This window comes from Linepithema humile, chromosome 7 (assembly GCF_040581485.1).
Source record: "Linepithema humile isolate Giens D197 chromosome 7, Lhum_UNIL_v1.0, whole genome shotgun sequence".
In the NCBI taxonomy this organism is placed as follows: Eukaryota; Metazoa; Arthropoda; class Insecta; order Hymenoptera; family Formicidae; genus Linepithema; species Linepithema humile.
Genome location: NC_090134.1, coordinates 2,856,996 through 2,877,876, shown reverse-complemented (window position 1 = coordinate 2,877,876; position 20,881 = coordinate 2,856,996). Strand labels below are relative to the sequence as shown.

The 20,881-nt window shown below is 35.1% G+C and overlaps 3 protein-coding genes across 10 annotated transcripts in view; 1 reads left to right on the top strand and 2 right to left on the bottom strand.

Annotated features, from left to right (window-relative positions):
- Positions 1–9,592, bottom strand: part of LOC105668465 (uncharacterized protein CG43867) — a 60,822-nt gene extending 51,230 nt beyond the window's left edge. For 4 of the 7 annotated variants that reach the window (XM_067358848.1, XM_067358853.1, XM_067358852.1 and 1 more), the window contains exons 1-2: positions 9,259–9,592; positions 3,649–4,942 (exon numbers count right to left, since the gene is read on the bottom strand). In XM_067358848.1, coding sequence (XP_067214949.1) covers positions 3,649–4,680 — 1,032 coding nt within the window. In that variant the 5' untranslated portion in view covers positions 4,681–4,942; positions 9,259–9,592. Of the gene's footprint in view, positions 1–3,648; positions 4,963–8,801; positions 9,154–9,258 lie in introns of those variants that run through there. The other 3 variants (XM_067358854.1, XM_067358849.1, XM_067358850.1) reach the window with 3 other exon arrangements.
- A 1,077-nt stretch (positions 9,593–10,669) lies between these two features.
- On the bottom strand, positions 10,670–16,213 carry THADA (Thyroid adenoma-associated protein homolog). 2 transcript variants are annotated; one of them, XM_012377887.2, is made up of 14 exons: positions 15,684–16,213; positions 15,440–15,580; positions 14,730–15,371; positions 14,543–14,649; positions 14,157–14,466; positions 13,828–14,073; positions 13,381–13,743; positions 13,014–13,292; positions 12,739–12,936; positions 12,361–12,551; positions 11,731–12,289; positions 11,486–11,636; positions 11,146–11,405; positions 10,670–11,068 (listed from the first exon to the last, which is right to left on the bottom strand). In XM_012377887.2, the coding sequence occupies exons 1-14, from the start codon at positions 15,861–15,863 to the stop codon at positions 10,757–10,759; spliced, it is 3,939 nt and encodes a 1,312-aa protein (XP_012233310.2). In that variant the 5' UTR covers positions 15,864–16,213; the 3' UTR covers positions 10,670–10,756. The 2 variants fall into 2 exon arrangements, with proteins under 2 accessions (XP_012233310.2, XP_012233312.2); XM_012377889.2 differs by having other exon boundaries at positions 15,440–15,575; positions 15,684–15,825.
- A 302-nt stretch (positions 16,214–16,515) lies between these two features.
- ASPP (Ankyrin-repeat, SH3-domain, and Proline-rich-region containing Protein) overlaps positions 16,516–20,881 on the top strand; it is a 62,640-nt gene continuing 58,274 nt past the window's right edge. Inside the window, exons 1-2 of the mRNA XM_067358862.1 lie at positions 16,516–16,666; positions 16,759–16,866. The gene's annotated coding sequence lies outside the window, so the exon portion shown is untranslated. The remainder of the gene's footprint in view (positions 16,667–16,758; positions 16,867–20,881) is intronic.

Sequence of the window (20,881 nt, the reverse complement as noted above, 5' to 3'; positions counted from 1 at the left end):
TAGGTGCGCAATTAAGTTTCCGGGTTTTTTTTTATCAATGCAAAATGGAAAATTTCAAGAGAAATACAAAAAACGGTTTATTCAAAGTATCGTCCCTCGCTAGCTACACATTTTTGCCATCTCTCTGGCAATACATGAATACCGCGACGATAAAACGACGCGTCTTTGCATCGAAACCATTTATCCAATCAGTTTTGCACTTCTTCGAAATTGGCCAAGTGTAGCCCAGCTAAGCCATGTGCCATCGACCGGAACAAGTGATAATTGGAAGGGGCCAGGTCTGGTGAATACAGCGGGTGCGGTAGCAGATCCCATTTCAGCGTTTTCATGGTGTCCTGGACGATGGAAGTGCGATGGCACGGAACGTTGTCGTGCTGCAATATCACTCGTTCGTGTCTCGTGTCCCATTCTGGCCGTTTTTCGAGCAATGCATGGTTCAAATTTATCAGTTGTTGTTGTCTTGTGTTTGCGTATCATTTTCATCCAATAACGCTTGCAGATCGGCGTCCTCAAATGTTTTTGGTCTTCCGGAGCGCTCCTTGTCCTCAGTGTCGAAATCGCCATTTCTAAAGCGTTTAAACCAATCTTCACAAGTAGTTTTCGATTGTGCATGTTCGCCGTAGGCTTTCTCAAGCAAACGGCGTGCTTCAGCTGCATTTTCTTTCAAGTTGAAGCAGAAAAGCAAAGCTTCCCGCAAATGCTGTTTATTTGGCACAAAACTCGACATCTTTATTGTTAGAAAAAATATTTTTGCGTTGCAATATGTGTTGGTATTATGACTGGTTATTGTTGACAGATGTCCAAGTTAATAAAAAAACACAACTTTAGACATGTATATCGACTACATGTATCGTTAGCGCCATTCATGTGTGAAACCCGGAAACTTAGTTGCGCACCTAGTATTTAATATTGAAAACAGGAATTTTGGAATAGATTATAATTTTTCATTAAGGAACAATCAACTCCGTATCGCTCAAAGATTAGATGAAAGGTGAATCACTAGATCTGGAACACGTTGTACGTCGGAAGTGTGGAGGCTGCAAGTACATGTTACCCGGGTATATTCAATAGAATGATATACACCATCGGTGTACCATGTATTGTATGCCTGCCTAGATAATGAGGTATCACGACCGGTTCAATATACAACTGCTATTTATACCCAATCCACAGATTTCAATTCTGATCAAAGAGAAGCCTTATTTCTACCAAATTGATACCGGAATGTACAAAAACAAATTCGTAATCGACTTTTTTTTAATAAAAAAAGAAAAATATTAAGAAAAATTATCATTTCTACTAGTTTTCCGACATTATATATCTTCAAAATTTATTTAGATTATAACATAATCATCCGTTTTTCTAAAAAAACTCATTTTGCTATTATTTATAATTCTATCATTTCAAATTCAAATTATTATTTATAATTTAAACCTTATGTGAATTTTCATTAAGCTTAAAATTTTTCTATGAAATATTCTCCAAATTTAATACACAAATAATTGCGTTTCTGTGATTTCTACTTAATCCGTTTAATATTGAAAAAATGTTTACTATTCAAAACGAGATTATCGCTTACGAGGGTAGAAAAACTTATTGCCTTCTCTCATAAATCCATTTGGGATTCCTTCCGTGCAAAAGGTAGCCCCAAGATACATCAAGGATTTCGTCTTGAATCTTACATGCGTTCAGGGCACGCGGCTCCCCGCTTCGATAATATAAACAGAACTCGCTTTCAGCGAGAGCATACGCAGTAAAAGAAAATACAACGAGATCAGTTTGCACTAGTCATAAAAACAGATAAGACAAAAGCCAATTTTTCGGCACTCTCAGACAAAATTAGAATTAAAAATTCTAACATTGCACAAATATTCACTAAATTACAATTTATTTTAAACACCTTTCAAGGTGTTTAAACCTTTCAACATCGCTCAAGAAACGATTTATTAGACATGAAATTTTAAACTACATATTTTCAAATACGCTTTATCTAAAATGCATTATTTTAAGATAAAAATAATGCAGAATAAAAAAGCTCAAAATTATCTACATCCAACAATTGTTGGTTCGTGAACAGTTTTCCTTCTGTCAATACATCATGCTCTGTCGAACTTCTGCAATAACAAAAACGAAAGGTTTTTATCCGTGAAATCTCTCCCGCGCGACGCAACTGTAAAAAATGTTTGGAAAGGGATAATATCATCCGGTCTAACCGCGCGCTACGATACGGGAACATTTCCGCGATACGGTTTGCCGATCCGTCGTTTAGCTCCCGATCCTTTTTGCTACCGGTGAGAAATAAAACCGACCGTTATGCAACGAGTGGCGAGCGGACAGTAGGGTGGGTGGTATGTATTGTGGAAAAGTTCGTAAAAAAAAAACCGTCACTGATATTACGATGTGTCCGCCGAGGCGGACGTATAATTTCCGGCCTGACGTTGAATCCTCGTCAACGTATACTCCATACACGTTCATTCCGCTGTCGCCGTGTGTCCTGCCGTCTCTTGGGCAGTTTGTTTGCGTTAAACCACGTATACACCTAACGAATAAACGAACCTGGTCATATCATGGAAACATTGAACCGGTGCGAGCCGAGAACCGAAAAGGATCAGAATTTTCATCTTGATTCGTAGCAAAATATAATTTCAATAACTTAGATGTCGCAATTGTGAAATTAGTTCATATAGGATTTAAAAAATGTAAAATGTCCTTTCTTAGAAAGAAATACTTAAGAATGATTTTTCTAAATTTTAATTTTTTCAACTCTTTCTCTCTTCTAAACACACCTTATTTATATGTATATATTAATATTAAAAAAACTATTGACAAAATATAAAACACAAGATGTTCAAAATGTATCTGAGTTAGTTTTTACATTTGTCATTATTTAATGCGCAAAAGAGCCTGAACAGAGCGTGCGGCAGAATGCATTTTTTTTTTTCAAAATGATATTAAGCGTTGTCTGTGAGAGTTTGTTTCGCTAAATGATCGATGTAGTGGGTTTTGAAGTGCCAAGAACAGGGACCTGAACAATGTAATGCCTCTATGTGCCTTATCTGCGGTGACAGCGTTAAATCGGCGCGCGTGGCCGTGCATACTAAATCCAGACGGCGAGATATATGTTTCGGTTCCCTGTACCACGTACTTGGGTCTCGCGTAATTTGTTTAACGTATGCCGCGCGTATCAGATAAAATTCTCGACATGGACGAGAGATTCGTTAACTATTCCGACCGACCCTTGACGGCTAATACAAGGCGATTAAACGAGATAAACGATATGCTTCTTATCTTCTCGTTCAACAAGCACGCTCAAACAATTCGAATTGTTTCGACAGCATTTTTTGACACTGTTTAGAGAAACTGTGAGATAACAATTAATTCTTCAGCTGCGAACATCATATGTATATGTGCAATTAAATTCGAGACCTTTGTAATAAAAATTTTGAGAAAGCGACCAATTAAATTTTTCGCAATTAAATTATATAAAATATTATTTTATGCTAATTAGTATTAAAAGAAATAAAATTGAGCAATATGTCGTAAAAAATTTACAATATACATTTCTATTTTATTTATAAGTTGAGAAAAATTTCTTTGTACTTGCAGCTAAAAAGTAAAATCTCACAAAAAGACGAGTCTCAAACTTACCTTTTCTCGGAGCATATCCCTCACTCTGGTTGCCTGACTCCTGCTCCTGTGCAGCTCCAGTTGCAGCTCCAGACATCTCTCCTGCCAGTTGAGCTCCTCCACCGTCGTCGTGTATCCATCGAAGCTCTTGGAAGTACTGTAACTTGGCCTGATGTCTAGTTTATCTCTCTTCACGTCGACGCTGCCAGCAGCGGTTCTCGGATCGACAAACAACCTGCCCGGTTCGTACAATCGCGGTGCCTGCGGTTGTTCCGGCGGTTGCCTGCTCGAAAACGAAAACGCTCTCTCAAAGTGGCCTCTACCGCTGGAGGGTCCTGGGTCATAGTTCGACCTTCCCCTGCAGAGCGGGCCGCCGGGATCTTTTCCGACGTCGTAAACCAAGTCCGACTGAACCGGACTTACAAACGTCCTCTTGTCCGCGTACTCCACGTGACCGCTCGACTCGGACGTAAAATCGTACGGGCTACACTTGGGCTTGTCGCGCAGCTCGATGTAGCCGGCGCTTCTAGCGCTCTCGGCGAAGCTCTTGTCTTTGTGGAAGAACAGATTCGACACGTTGACGTAGGGCGAGTCTCTCGCGTGCACCACCGAGGACGGCACACCGCTGTCGGTGCTACTTCCCGCGTTGTTGTTGTTATTGTTGTTATTGATATTAGCGGAGGTGCTAGTCGAGGTACTGGCGGTGCTGATGGCGGTGGTAGCGGCGGAAGCATGCCTAGGCCGTGGCGGTGGCGTGGGTGCCTGTCGAAATTGTCGCGGCCACAATCGCGGACTATCGGGACCGGAGCTGGAGCCGCTACCCGCTGCAGTGCCGCTCGGGCTTGCTCGAGACGACGTTGGAACGTTGCCGGCGACGGCTGGGCCTGACTGACCCGCGGCAGCAGTGGACCCGCTGCTCGCATCGTGCACGCGCGCGCCCAGCCGTGGGCTGCACGGTGCCGAGTTGGAGCCGAAGTCGCTGGCGAGTCGCGTGATCGGATCGAGAATCTGCGAGAGGCGGCGTGTCGACGACGAGCCGCGTATCTCGTCCATTGTCCTTCGCTCGTCGCGATGCGTCGTCGTTGCTCGTCGTCTTTATTACGACACCTTTTTCTGCCCGCCCACTTCCTCTTCCTGCCGAAAGATCCTCAGTGCATTTGGCAGCTTCTTCCCACCTCGGGTTTTCGTGTTCTTCCTGCGGGAATTCGTCTCAATATCGGCGCTCAAGGAGCAGGGGCTGCTCGTCCTTGCCATCTTGTTACCTCACACGCTCGTACGGTCATCGTCAATCGCGACATCGGCCTTGCGCTGTGACCTGTGCAAAAGGGAGATTCCCTTTTTGAGAAATATTATGGGATTCTGCGGTGATAAAATAGGAAGGGACGACTATATCGTAAAAACGGTTCGATCGAACGATGGGAACATTTATTTTTTTTATGTGAATCGCTGATAGAAGGTATTGCGGTTTTTATCGTGTAAAATTTGTGATCTGGGTCTTTCAATGCCTTGTATAAATTATAACGCTATATAGCTTTCTACATTATAGTTGTATAGTATAGTTATATAAAATTTAATTTAATCAATTAATTTTACTTAATGATGTAACAGTTTGCAAAATTTAATTTAAAAAACATAGAAAAACTTGCAGTATCGCTTCGTGAATATTTTATTCTCTCAAGTTATAGCGCGCTCAAAGTCGTCTATCGCCGAGAGTTTCCGACGTTTCAACGACAGAGGCTCAAGAGCACAAGAAAAGTGCGACGCGGAAAGATGGCACGCAGGGCTACAAAGTTTATTTTAAGGTCGACGTTAAAAGGAGCCAAATGAAAAACCGGATGGAGGGAGGGAGTGAGTGCAACCCGTCCGGTTCTGCAATTACTACGGACGACGAGTCGGGCTGTGAAAAATTCCAACCTTTTGCGAGCCGCCGCAGGAAGTAGATGACGAGCATGAATAGAGGATTTAATGCAAAAAGGACTGCGATCGTCAAAAATAAAAATCTCAAAAATAGCTACGTTTTAAAATAATCTCCATTTAATGAAACAAAAAAAATTTTATCATCTCATATAGTATACAAAGTATACTAATTTTGAAAAATTAAAAGAAAACTTGCTCAAAAAACCGTGCTGGTCCTTTCACCGTAGAATTCATTTCAGAAGATTAATTCCGTAAGACGTAAAGCAATTACAAATGCTAACTTTTTTTCCGCGAATTATGGCGTGCCACTCGCGATGTAACATGAGTCGTGACTCGTGAGTCATGACATATGACATATATGTGACACGCTGAGAATTAGCTTTAAACGGTCGCGAGGTCGTCCACCACCTCTCGCGAACTTGTCGTTGATTTGTCGGACGATCTCTTTACGTGATTTATATCTATGTGGTTTTTGGCAGAACAAACATTTCCAACCAGATTTATAAAGTAAAAAAAATGTTTACGTTTACCCTTTACGTTTAAAGGATATTAAAAGTTCAATCTCGTCAAAATAAAGCTAACGATCAATATAAGATTGTACTTTTTGGCTAATTTAAAGGTTTTTCCACAGCAAAAACATATAAAGACGTTCTTTTTGTAATTACGAAGGAATTAAAAACAAGCAATTTTTGTAAACTAAGCTTTAAAGATACAAGAAAATATATTAGTTTCAAGAATATTGAAAATTAAAAACTGGGAACGAATAATGCTGTACATTTGACATTTTCCCTGAGGAAAAGTCAAACTATCCATATAAACGAAGGACAGGATACCCTGCATGCAAGCAGTGCTCGACGATCCCCCATGGTGTCCATGAATAAATTTCAAATTAACTTTCGAACGATTTCCGCGTTATACGAGGCGCGACGGAAGCCCTCCGCAATCTCAGAGGTTCTTACGAGGAGACACCCTTTATATCACCAAGGGCTCACTTGCATACTCTCTAAGTAAAGCCTCGTCCGAGATTACGAGGAAGACTTTCATCGACGGCGCTGATCATAAAAGTATCGTGGCATTCAAAAAAATCCGCTTCCATGAAATAGCGATGACTTACAAGAATGGCTACGATAAAATAACGCAATGAAGAAAAGAGTAGACATAAAAGTAAATTGATAGATGTAGCAGCGTTCCAATATCAATTACGCTTTTATGTTTCCAAAATATTGACAGTAATATGTTTTTCTATTTTTCAGTTATAATTGAAAGAAAACACGATATTTGGAATTTAATTATAAAATCTTAATTTTCATAATTCTAATTAACATTAAGTAAATCATCTATTAATTAAAAGAGCAAACGTCTTGTGACGCAGTATAGTTCTTCGAAAGAAAATTGCACAAAGTTATGGGACGATATTTCGCATAACTGCTTATTAAGATAAAAGCTTTTATCGGCGATTAACATACATAGTGAACTTCCATATTTGAAAAATAAGAAATATACGAGAATACATTACTCGCTGCAATGAAATGGAAATATCTATCATTATGAATGCGTGCGCGTTCAATCCTAATTTAAATTATATAATTTAATAGAAAATCGAATAGGAAATTATCCTAATAACTAATAAACTAATTAACGTAATTTAATTACCTTAAATTATCTAAATACTCGTTTTCATGTAATTGCGTTGCGTTGTTATTATGGGCGAATAATAGGAAAAATTTTGCGCGGCTCTGTTATAACTATAACGATATTCAATTGCCGTTGTTAAAATGCTGTTTTGTCATTGCGTAACTAGCGGCGGTCACGAAGCAAGGTAAACCGGCAGACTGGCCAGCTTCGAGCCCACTGTTCGCATTTTGCATAAATTACGCGTTCTTCTATCCGACTGATCGCGTGTCCGAGCAACGTTATTGTCGAAATAACGCTGCCGCGAGGCGAGTTGCCGCTGCAGGCGCGGCAAAACAAATAGACCGGCGGCACGTGAAACGTATGTACAAGAGACGTTCCCACGAGCGAGAATGTTCCGCCGATTGCGCCCGCGACAAATTTCGGTTTGCTCGCATTTGTGCTCCCCTTTGCCCCTCCGGACAATCGAGACCAGTGTAGCATTGATATCTTTACGTAGGTGAAATTAATATCGTTGCACATCAATTGTACATGAAATTAATATCATTGCTAGAATATTCACGAATATTGCGATCGAATGGTTGCATGTAAAGTGTTTTGAAAGTTTCAACTTTATGAAATATTTTACAAACGTTTTTTACAAACGTTTTTTTTTGACAATCGAGTTTTACGAAACTTAGAAAATTGAGAAATTATATAATCAGTCTATGATTTTAAGATAGAATATGATATTATGAAAACAGTACATAGTATATATTTACGTACTTAAAACAGATGAAAATCAAAATAAATATCAGTATAAAAGTTAAAATAATCATATAGATTGCTAATAAAAAAATAATTTCGTACTTTCAAAATTATCCTCTAGATTGAAATATGTTTTTGTTTTCTTTCTTTAAAATATCAACAAATAATTCTTTCATTTAAATTATGCAAAGTTCAAAACATTACAAGTGCCTAATGCAACAGAAAATTTTTGCGACATCGCACTTCGAACATGATAAATGCTGCGATTGCATGTTCGTTGCTAAACAATTGCGAGTTGTCACGGTAATTTTTATCGTAGATCCGCACCCATCGTTCTCGACATTAACGTTTACCAAAATCAGCTGTTGTAAAAAGGCTTCAACTGGACCGTAAAAGATTCACGATAATCAGCGCAAAAACCAGCGTCACGGCACCGGCGACGTGACGTCGATACGACGCGCGGCGGCGCGACGCGACACGTTCGATTCCGTAACCGCTCGTAAATTTCTCGCATAGACATTCGTTAAACGAAACCCGAGAAGTTTGTCATATAAAAGAAAGAGAGATGAGAGTGGACGAAAGAGAAAACACGTCTTCTGTGCGCGTGAAGAGCGGACAAAAGATAAATTCGAGACCGATGACCTTTTCCCCAAGGAAGAGAAGACTCGGGAGAAGGAGGCAAATGGGAGGAGAGGAGAGAAAAGATCAAAGAAGAGAGAATGAGAGAGAGAGAGAGAGAGAGAGAGAGAAAGAGAGACAGAAAATAAAAACGAGACAAAGTGAAGAAAAAGCGTTTGTTAAGATGCCGTTAGACGATTGAACGATCGGAGTCCGTTTGAACAATTCGTTCTTGGAAAATAACACGCTTCGGGAATCACCTGGTGCGGTCGATCGGTGCTAGTTTTCAAACTCGTTTTCCTCTCGTCGTCGCCGTGCCTTCGCTCTTACGCTCTCTCCGTATTCCCGTCGCTCCGCGTGGACCTCGTCGTCCCCACTCCCTTTTCACCCTCCGCACGACTGACCGCACGACGAACAAGCAAGCCAGCTTTTTTTTTCCGCAAGATTCGCACGAGACAGGCCGAGCAAAGAGGAACACGCTCCGAAGGGCTAGCCGGCCAGCCGGAATACCGACGGTAGGGTGACAGCTCGCGCGCAAGTAGGTCAGGTGCCGAACGGTGAGCACCAGAGAATAGGATAGAGTAGGAAGGCAGAGCTCTGTCTCTATTTCCCTCCGTCTCGCGCGGAGCATTCGTCGCTGACGACAACGACCTACGATTCGCGGTCGCGAGAATTCTTCGCCGCGCCGCCGAGTAAAGCGTGACGAGACGCACTCACCTGGCTGCGAGGGGGGCTGAGGTAACGGCCCGTGACAATTTGAAACGGGCGCACTGAATACACTCCATGCCTCCTCCTGTCGAACACCACCAGCGATACGGGCACCGTACACCGTGTGCGGAACGCGGGGAGGGTATGCGCCTGGTTTTTCGTAGCTCACAGTCGGCGGGAGGCGCGTCGACGCGCCGTCATCCGTTAGACGCAGACAATGAGCATCGACACGCACAAAACGCGGACGGTCACGATACGATGGCGCGAAAAATAGAAAAAATACGAGTACGAGGTGTAATCGTACGGTAGCACATCGCGTCGCGAAATACGCACGCAAGTCGGCCTTGCTCGACCGAATTCGGTTTGACTCGGCTGTCGCCGGTGATGACATCTTGTTACAACAACATAAAGCTCTATTAGATCTATAATAATTTCTTGAAGCTTACTTTTAGACGGTAACGATTACGAGAAATACGGATCGATTCGAACACGACTCTGTTGTGATCCGACACGATGCGTTCCATAATTAACTAACATTAAAAAAGCACGATATTGCGATTCTGCGAATATTGCGAATGCCGAAATAATTAAAGCATTGCAGTGATCATGCATTTCACATCATATGTAGTTTAATTGCATTTTTTACATATTTATAACTAATTTTTCGGGAGGCAGAAAAAACAAAGACAATAAATATGTGCAACTAAATTGAATAAAGTTACCATTTGACGCAGAAATAAAAATTAAAATATTTTTATAAGCTTCAGAAATGATCAAAATAATAAAACGTTATTATAAAAAAATTAACAATACTGTAAATTACAGAATAATAATGTACATACCTGGCGATGATTGTTTCGATAATATTTTCGCTGCTTTCGATGAAAAAATAACCTCAGATACGTGAACAGTATTCTGATTGATTTTGTGAGGATGGTGTTTGTATGATTATATTCAGTATTTAAGCTGGATCTCCTTTTTTTATGAAACACTTTCGATAATATCTTCTTCGCAGAATTCATCTTTAGGCGATAACAAAAGCAAAAAATGCGAAGCGATTTGATCATGAATTCGCATCGTGTTTTTCATGGCTAACCACTACATTTATAATCTGTCCGAAGTCTGCCGAAATGCATTATTCTCGAAGCGTTTGAAACAATGAACCAATCACAGTCAATCATATTATTTAAAATTTCAAACAGTATTTATTAGAAATAGCGCGAAATAATCTATTAATTATAATTATTCAAGTTTAATATAATTTTCTCTAAAAAATGAAAAATATCGAATACACGATAAAATAAAAATGTGAAACTTTATTATTATAATAATTTTTAAAAGACTATTTTTTAAAAGTGCGCATTTTTTGTTTATATATATCTGTGATATTTTCTTCAATTCTAAATAATAAACACTTGAATTTTATCAAATTTGTGTATTTATCAGAAAGCGTATAATTAAATAACATTAAGTTATCGATTATGTGACAAAATGCACAGATTCGACACTATAATAATGACATATATTTTTCGAATGCTAAAAGTTGCAATAATTTATCCCTATATGTCGGATCTATAATTTCGTCCAGCTTTCTTTCGATTGTTGGCATGTTATTCTTGTAATCGCAAACAATGTCTTTGAAAGACAATAATTCAGAGAAATCGGTAATTTGTAAACGGTAATTTATCCATCTCACAACGTCTGGTGGTAATACGCTATCAATAGAGTATCGTTGCACTATTGATTTCGTCAAATCGAAGCATAATATTGATATCTGCACAGGTTCAAAGACATCGTAATTCCTACATTTGTTGAATACCTATTAACAAACATTCAGACAATAGTATTAATAATTAAATTTCTTTCGTTATATCTCGTCATTATGTTAGAACTTACATCCGTTTCATCCATTTCATAATCTGTCTCTCCTAATAAACAAACACTCCAGCAGAGAAGAGCGCTAATCGCAATTTCAGGATATTTATCAGCGACCGTTGCATTAAATTTCTGAAAAAATACCGGCAAAGTACTTTCGATACACTCCAGTTCATTGCATGGTTTAATCCTGCAAATCAGCTTCGATGCTTCTTGTCGAATGTCCGCGTTATCATCAATCAATAATTGTAACATCATAGTCCACCAATCTAACATGGGATCTATAAAAATATTTCTTTTATTATATCATTAAATTAATCGATAATTTTGTTAACTGCAGCAATTCTCAATACAAACTTACGGCAATGATCGAGATCAATATCATTAGTAAAAAGATCATATAGTATGTCAAAAACCGAAGATCTGAAATCTTCACTTAACGAACCAATCCAACTACTGTCACAGACTTTCCTATAAACGCTCTCTTTATATTCAATATTAAGCTCCTCGTCCTAAAACAGATATAAATACAATAAAAATACAAAAATAAAAAACCAAGAAACAAAAAATACAACATAATAGATAAAAACAAAGTAATGAGCAAACCTTTAACTCGTGAATTGATGTCGCCATACATTTTCCTAGCAACCTCAAATAATTAACACGTTGGGAATAAATATTGCTTGCATCACGTGAATGTATGTTTTTCATAACTAAGCTACAAATTTCACGTTTGTCGGCAATACAACATTTATTTATGTCTATTAAACCGTTATATAAGAAATCGAAAATCGCATCTTGCAATTCAGGATTATATTTAAATAAATTTTCAGTAAAATCAGCGACTGTACGAATAGCATAAGTGTTCAATAGTTTTCTCTGTTGTTGACAGTGTTCTCTCTTTAGTACGTCAAAAATGGTAGTCCACGCGATGCTTTGTATCTGAGCTTCTGGGGTAATCAAAATTTGCGAATATATGTGAAATGCTTTACGCTGTCCATTAAACTCTGTTTGTAAAATATTTGAATATTTGTCAACGCACAGCACAAATTTAATTGCAGATATTTTGTACATTTGCTCGCCTGGTTCTTGTTTTAACAAATCGGTCTCGATTAAATGTTGCTGCAATATATACAATATATTCTGTATATTACAACTTTCAATCCTAAAAACATAAAAATTGTATTAGATAAATTGATCTCAATTATTATAGCTTCCGTAAAATAATTATCTTACATGTCTTTATCTAAATTATATAATTCATGCAGAATATCGACGTATACAGTAGCAATCGGAAAACAACCAAACCCATCGACTTTTCTTTCTAAATCTTTTAATATCCAATCAGTTGCGTTTAAAAAATTCGTAATGTCAGATTTTAACCGCTGAATGTCGACAGACGGCAGTTTTGTCAGGATCTCTAATATCTAAAAATTTTAAAAATCAGAAATTATATATATAAGTAACAGACACTTAAATTATTGTTTCAAATTATTTTTGTAACTTGTAATACATTCATAAAACTCTATTCTAATGTCTAAATTATATATTCAAACATTAATTAAATTTTGCCTGTCAAAATTAAAAGTTAATTAAAAGCTAATTAAAAGTTACCTGTAGCAAATAACCATGCAACAAATTTGCAGAGATCCGAGTATTTCGTGCTGTAGATGAAACTAAAAATAATTTCCTTACAATGCTGTAGGCTGTATTCTCTGTTAATAATGGCACCAATGCTCTGGCTGCAAGTTCACGCGTTTTGTATACAAGGCTTTTAGCACACTGAGATACCAAATTAACAAATTCATTTATCTGGAAACACACTTGTCGTCGTTATATAGTTCATCTTTAACAAAAAACAGCAGAAAAATTGAATTGTTTATAAACACCTTCCAACCAATATCCGTTTCGTCAACATGATAATTAATATACAATCGTGACAATAACAATAAAATTGCCTGCACGTTCGATTTTATCATAGTATCATTAATTGATACAAAAGTTTGCAACTCATCCAGGATAAAAGGTAGAAGACTGGGATATCTTTCGAAAAATATCCTCCCTGTCATTTTGTTATCTGTTGTTAAATTAATATGATCCTTGGTTCTTTGAACGCCAAAAATTCGGACTATAAGCGCACTAAATAATAACGTGGCCGCATTACGTTCCTATATTTCAATTAAATATTATTCTCTGCGTAAAAAGTAGTTCGTAAATAATATCAACATTTTTCATAAAAATTGTAGCTCTACTTACCGCCCATATTTTATTGTCATAATTTTTAAATGCCACCATCAAACCATCAGCAATATAATTCTTAACCATGTCTCTTAATTGAGAATGTCTAAATAAAGCTCTGAGAATGTTCATAGAATGAGTTTTTATCTCGCCAATATTAAATTTAATTTCTTCATAATGACATTCTCTTTCATTTTCTATTATCATATCCATTACATCCTCGTACTTGGAAAATATTGTATTGTTGTACATTATGCTTTTCACTTTTTGCGATAAGTTAACTGTATTTTCGAGTTCCGAGAATTGTAATAAAATTTTCATAACTGAGTGAGAGGCAGACTTTGAACTATCATGGATTTTTGGTTCTGAAGATAACACAGCCTATGTATGTGGAATAAATTTGCTTTATTATTATATTTCAAAGTTTTCTTTCGATAAAATTTTACTATTAATTTTCCCACGTACCTGTATCATAAATGGAACACCTGCACTTCTTCTTGTTGCACATAGTTTAGAATATCCTGGCATTAATCCTGTAATACCTATTAAGATATCATGCAAACAATGTATAGGCAATGTGCTTAAAGTCGTGTTTGTTAATCGCCATAATCGAGTGCATAATTGATGAAAACCGACATAGGCCTGTTCAAATGCACCTCTGTGTTTTGTTTCGCATAATAATGAAACTAAATGTCTCATTATGTGCTCAATCTGTTAATACATTAAAATATTATGTTATACTTAACCATGGAAATATATGAATATGTATATAATATATGTATGAATACTCTCACCTGTTCCTCTGTCAATAATCCGCCTGCAGGTTCACAATTTTGTATTGACGCCTTGGTGGCAAACAATCCAAATAATTGACTGACTTCTTTAACAGTACGCCAAGAACAAAGTAAAACCATTTGCGGTGTTACAATTTCTTTGTCAGGATACGACACATCATCGTCTAGGCTTAATGTTTTTAAATCCATTGGCAAATGTCCTTCTGGTGAGGAATTATTTACTACTATAGAAACAGTATGATTTAACTCAAAGCACAATAATATGATATTGGCTATAGTATTTTGCCATAATTTGTTTGTTCCTGTATCCCTAAAGCAAAGATAATTTTGTATTAAATAAATTTTTATATAAATCAGTAATACAACACATATTATGTCTTAGTTACCTCAAATTACAGTCAAGAAGCAAGCTCTTTATGCAGAATAAATATCCATATAAGGAACACTTGACAATTGCCATCCCTATATTTTCTTTTGCTAAAACTAATGCTTTCTGAAAATAAGAACAAAATATTCTATATATTGTAAACATAGTTTTCATAGTATTAGATGTTATATTTGATATATATGTACTTGCAATTTTCCATATAACAGCAACACTAGATGTAGTGTTATTGTCTCACTAATATTGTCTTCTACATTGCAATAGTTACAGAGTACATTTCTTATAACAGGAGACAACTTGGAAATTTTTAACATGTATGCAGCTGTAATGCTGTCTATGGGTCGTATACTGTTATCCAATTCAAGAGCAACTTTAATTATTAATTGAACATGGGATTCTAAATCCAAGTGCAACAATGTTGGATTTATAGTTTTTAATATTTGATATGCCATTTCCTTATTGGGTTCATAAGTATCCATAAGTAAACAATGAAATATTGTTTCAGCTTGCTCTTTTCTCCATTTAATATCTTTGAATTCATCAGAAAGAAGCTCTTGCTCCAGTAAAAGTATCTGTAAACTGGAGCATCTACGATTGTATGTTGCATCAGGATATAAATTTTTCACGCAAATTTTGCGTAAATTTATGACAAACAAAGTATAATGTTTTATATTGGATTCAATTTCCATAGATTTGTGATAAGATAAATCCAAAGCATTTTGAATTGTTTCGGAAATAATATCTTGTTCTTTGAGACGATTTATCATTTTTGTTTCTTGAGCCAGTTGTCTTTTCATAGCAACCAAGCTATCTTTCAATCGCTTCAAAGCCTATAAAAAATAAGAAATTTAATTTAAATCAAATTTTGTTGAAGCATAATACTGATATTTTTTATTACCTTTTTAACAAAGGGTATAAATTCCATCTTTTCACACAAATTGTATTTTAGAAATAAACAAATTATATGCAATTCCATTTGTGTAAAACATAATGTACTTTTCTTTGATTCCACCAAAAGTGCCAATGTCTCCAATCTACACTGTGCAATAAAAAAATATGCAAAATTATTTCTTTATTACTTGGCATAAACATTTCTGAAATTCTTTAAGCGTATATTATTTACAACATAAATAAACTATTACCTCTTTACTGTAATGCCTAATACATGATTCTAAAACACAATACTCCAAAGTATTTCGCCATTTAACATCTTGTTGCTTCAATTTCTCATCGGTATCCAACTCGCCCTTTTGCTTCAATATTCTCAGGTCACTTAAGAATGTATGAAGTTCTTTTTCCTTAATATTCTTTAAGTTTTGCATTATTAAATCCACAATACAATAATACGTGCAAATTTTTTTTTTTTTTTTAGAGTGCTTCCAACTCAAAGACTTATCTCATACACAGTTACATCTAGACTTGCAAGTATGTTTATTTTATTCAATTATTCTTCCTGTTTTTTTTTAATAAATTTATGTATAACTTTCAAAGTTCCCAGGTCCTCCACAATAACACGTGCGTAATCTCGCAGGTTAGAAAGCTATTTACAGCTGTTTATTCGCGTCTAACACCATCTGACATGTTTTAGAGCAACTTGGTAGCAAAAAAGGATTTTATCGATACTTGCTAAACTCTCTATTGATAACAACTGGCATGCCAGTTCATGTGGACATCTGTCTGTTCAATTGTAAGAATTCTGTTCCATCATCGATAACATAATATCTTGGCGCAAATAATATATTTTTAATTTAAATAATATTAAAATATTTTGAATATTATTAGTGAATATAGCAATTAATTGACTCACTGGGTCGTTGCTTCTTTAAACGGTGATTAGTTACAGATCGTGTCACAGCAATTGCAACATCGCATTCAAATCGTTTCGTATTTTTCGTGATTTTACTTGTTTAGGGACAAATCTTACTTTCAAAAGATCGAAAGTGTTTTATAAACTGTTTGGTGTAACATAAATGCTGAGTATAGCCGCTATCATATGTTGTTTTCGCATTTCGATCATTTGTTTCTGTGTCTTCAAAATCAATCAAAATCTTTCCGCATCTGTGAGGTTATTTTGTTGCGAAGTAAAAACAAAACACTATGGCTACATCATCGGAATCATCGTCAAGTGTGTTTACATATCATCATTCTGCAATTGAGCTATATTCTTTAACTTTCAAATCTTCTAATTCAACTCATTCAACTCATTTCTGTTTCTAGATTCAACTAATATCTTTCTTCCATGTTTACTAATTCGTTCCTTACTTCTGAGGTTATTTTGTTCGTTGAAACGCAACCAAAATACAATGGATATACGATCATCGCCAGGTATGTCCTACATATTATTCTATTATTGAATTAACTATTATTGAACTTTCCGTAATAATTTATTATTTCGATTATTTTTTATATAAAAATATTTCAAATTTTACATCTGTATTGAAGTTTTGTGTAAAGTTTTAGTTGCACAAAATTAGTTGTTCTTAAATAATTCTAAAGATTAGTTATATATTTATTTTAAATAGAAAAATACAACTAAAACAAACAAGTATATATACGGCGTGAAATATGCGATCAGTGCTTTTGATACTTCGAAAATCGCAATATCGTGCTTCGATACATTTCCAATAGTGGTTATTTATAAAATATCACAGCAGAATTTAAATCGGTCGACATTTTTCATAAATATTACTATCTAAAAGTGAATCTTACACGTGCGAAAAATTATCGGAAATATTGTGTTCATTGTAATGTATAAACATCGTGTATAATTGCTATTATACGCTAATATTGCGATTTTTGTATCGATGATCTGTTTCTGTATTTCTAGAACGATTAAAATTCTCATATATTTCACGGAACGTTATTTTCACATTTAAATGCAACAAAAATGCAATTAATATATGCAATTAATATATTAATATATTATTATTAGATATGTATATGTTGTTTTATAATTTGTTTTATGATTGTTTTATAATATAATTAACCGTATTTCAATATATTGCTTCTTGCAATTTTATTATTAAAATAAATATTTTCTAAAATTTTCGTCATTAATCTTATATTTGATTTAATAAGCGGTATAAAAGAAATTAATTTTTGCATTTTTTTTGTTATCTACTTCTGTGGCGACTTACAAATGATTATTATACATGAGTATCTAATTTTAATGTATATTTTTAACTTCTAAAAGATACTGGGAGACAAATGCATCTCGTACATCCAATGTTAAGACATTCGTGTGTTGCATAGTATATATCATGTATATGGTCACAGAATATACAGTTGCTCTGATATCTTGCAATGGAACCTGCACTCACATTTGTTCTGACGACAGGCTTATCTTTATGATATACATTACACATATCTCTCGGTTTTGCGCCTAGACGAATAGTTGTCACTAAATTTTAAAGACATGGTTCTGTTGGCTTATACATCACACGATGTGTCAAATCCTATCTTTAACTTAATTTGTAGAAAACCCTCCATTCTCAGTAGTTTATATTTCGAAAGTTATAAATTCACGTGTCAGCATTTTTATTCATCTCTCTGAAGTGCGAATTTCGTACTAAAAACATTATATCTAGAAGCACATAAAGAATACAAAAAAATGCAAAAGAGATATATGTAATTTTATCTCAAATTATGGATAATTTTTTATTGATATTGATTTTATATCGTTATGTTGCATCATATAATCACAGTAATCTATTCTTTTTCTTAAGTGAAATATTGATGACTAGCCTTCTATAATAAAAATCTATTTCGAGTTTATATAGAGAGATTTTTTTAATGTTATAGAAAAAATTAACACAGAATGTTACAAAAAAGATTAGAGAGATATTTTTTTCGGATATATTGCCTCTTTAGTTCCAATTTCGCTTTAACATTTTATATAACAAAATTGCAGAAAAATTTATAAAATAATTCTCTTTTTCAATTTGCTACGTTTCAGCGTTAAATAGCCATGTACAAATTTACGCGACAAAGCTCACTTTATAGACATAATTCGAGAAATGGAATCCTGTGTTATTTAGAAAGTTCCAATTTCGCTTTAACAATCTTCATTCATTACGAAACAATTTCAAAGAGCATCAGATGCGCTCCGGCATTATTAGATCATCCACTACAATTGCAATTATTATTTTGAAATCTTTTCTCTCTTATAAACTTTAAGATGAATTTGAACGAAAAATTTTATTTATAGTCATTTACAATATTGAAGATTGAACAAAAATGAAAAACAATACTGTTCGAGCAATAAAACATCTAAAATTAATTTAAAATATTGTGACTGTTCCCTAAAAGAAATTTCGCACATGTTTAAGACAATTTATTGGAATCTGAATACTTCTTTTGTTGTTTATGGATGATAAATTCTGTTACATTAAATTACATCATGATTTTTGTCATTGTTGACATTTTTTTCTTTTACTTTGATTGCAGAATTAAGGTTGCGTCATAAAAATTTGATTTTTGTAAAGGAAAGATTTAGAATATACCTAACATGTATAAAATTAGATTCGAATAGCGATAGTTTAATTTTACAAAGAACAATTTTAAATATTTTATGCTAATTGTTTGAAATATCACACATTCAAAACATGTATTTTTTCTGTAGAAAGTTAAGATTACATTATACAGTGTCTCATATTCTTACCTTCTTATTTGCTTATTTTTAAATACGAGGTCAAGCACAGACCATGGTGTAATGTCTTCATTAATGTACGAACCGCGGGAAGAGATGGATCTTTAGGAATTACGTGAGAGCTGTTGTGTTTCGTTATTTTAATTGCGCGTCATCCTGGGAAGAATCCCAGAACATTTCCGACTATTCTCCAACCGAAGTTTCTCCCTCGCGACTAACCGAAAATACGGCCGCGCGATTTCCTGAGAGCCGCGTAATCTGAGTAATTAATCGTCATTTAAATTAGCCACGATTCTTTTTATCAAAAGTTCCAGTTTGAGATTCGTTTTCAAACTTACGCCATTTCTTTTAGCAGTAGGAAATGTAATTTTTGGAGGAATAATGATAATTGAGAACTATGCTCGTAAATTGCAACTGTTGGTCGTGTTACAATCTGCAAATATATACTGATCAAATTTAATTGTCATTCTTTCACTTATGCAATGCATTAATTTTTTGAATTCATTCATTAATATGTAAAAATAAATTAAAGATGATAGCTGTGTGCTTTTTAGCTATATTTTATTTGCTTGTATTTTTTCGTCTTTACGTCTATAAAACACGAGTGTGTACTTATTTCATTTTAAGTGCGCAAAATGTAGCAAATTTTATTAAAATGGAAGTAAAAGCGTGAAAAGAGAAAGAAAAGATGGTTTTATTTTTATATTAAGAGAGAAAATATTATTTCCTATATTTATTTTTTAAATGTTGCATAAAATGTAAATCTCGGGAATATCGTTTATTTTGTTTAAGAATTATATTATCTAAAATTTAAAAAAATAAAATAACACGATTATCAGTAAATAATCGTTAATTCTGATAATAGCTTTGATTGTATTGTTATATTGTTTTTATAATTTTGAGAAAATTTTATACAATATGAGAGAAATATAGAGAAAAATACAGTGATTATTTTGATATCGAATGTTCATCTACTGATTCTACGTTAGTATTTTTGCAAGAGATTGATTCAAGATTTTGTAGTTTATGATAAGGAAACACAACTTTCTCAAATTATTTATGTCGCATATATTTTTGATGATAATCTACGGTGCTAGTAATGTGTACTATGCATATGGAATTCTTGGATCGATCGCGATGGGGGTGACTTGTAACGAACAAGTTTGCGGAATTTTCTTCTCAATCGCGCCGGTCTGCGACGCAGCGCATTTTGCGACTCTCAATTAATTTCCGGCAAAACTATCTGGCATGCTTACCGCAAGTAGATAGTTGCCAGTTAAGTGCTGTTCGTAGGAAACTCTTCGTAACCGCCCAGGATATGAAGCAACTTTAAAGGCTAAATTTGCAATTGAGAAACTATTTTGATTTGGATAGAGACTTCTCTTCAAAACCTTTGATTAAAAACACATATATCTTTACTTATTTATATCTAGATACATTGAGTAAAGAATTCACTAAAGTTGATATAAAATCTTTAGACTTCATGCCGTGATTATGAGGATTTTTTTGATTTTTTTCGCGTTGTCTCTTCATTATCATATGTTATATCTTTTTCTCCTTTTTACTTTGCTCTCTAATCGTGCTCGAGGGATGCTTTTATTGGATAAGAGCAAGAGACAACACGTCCCGTGAGATGCACAATGTCTTTACCGATCAATTCCGCGCCTCGTTTCACCGCAGGACGTCTGTCCT

Bases quoted from the DNA above. Each gene is read 5' to 3' on its own strand.
- THADA (XM_012377887.2), bottom strand. From the start codon at position 15,863: ATGCAAAACTTAAAGAATATTAAGGAAAAAGAACTTCATACATTCTTA. The intron at 15,581-15,683 runs GTAATAGTTTAT...TTTATTGCACAG, and splicing joins TTAGGCATTACAGTAAAGAG to TGTAGATTGGAGACATTGGC. The intron at 14,074-14,156 runs GTGAGAGTATTC...ATGTATTAACAG, and splicing joins GATTATTGACAGAGGAACAG to ATTGAGCACATAATGAGACA.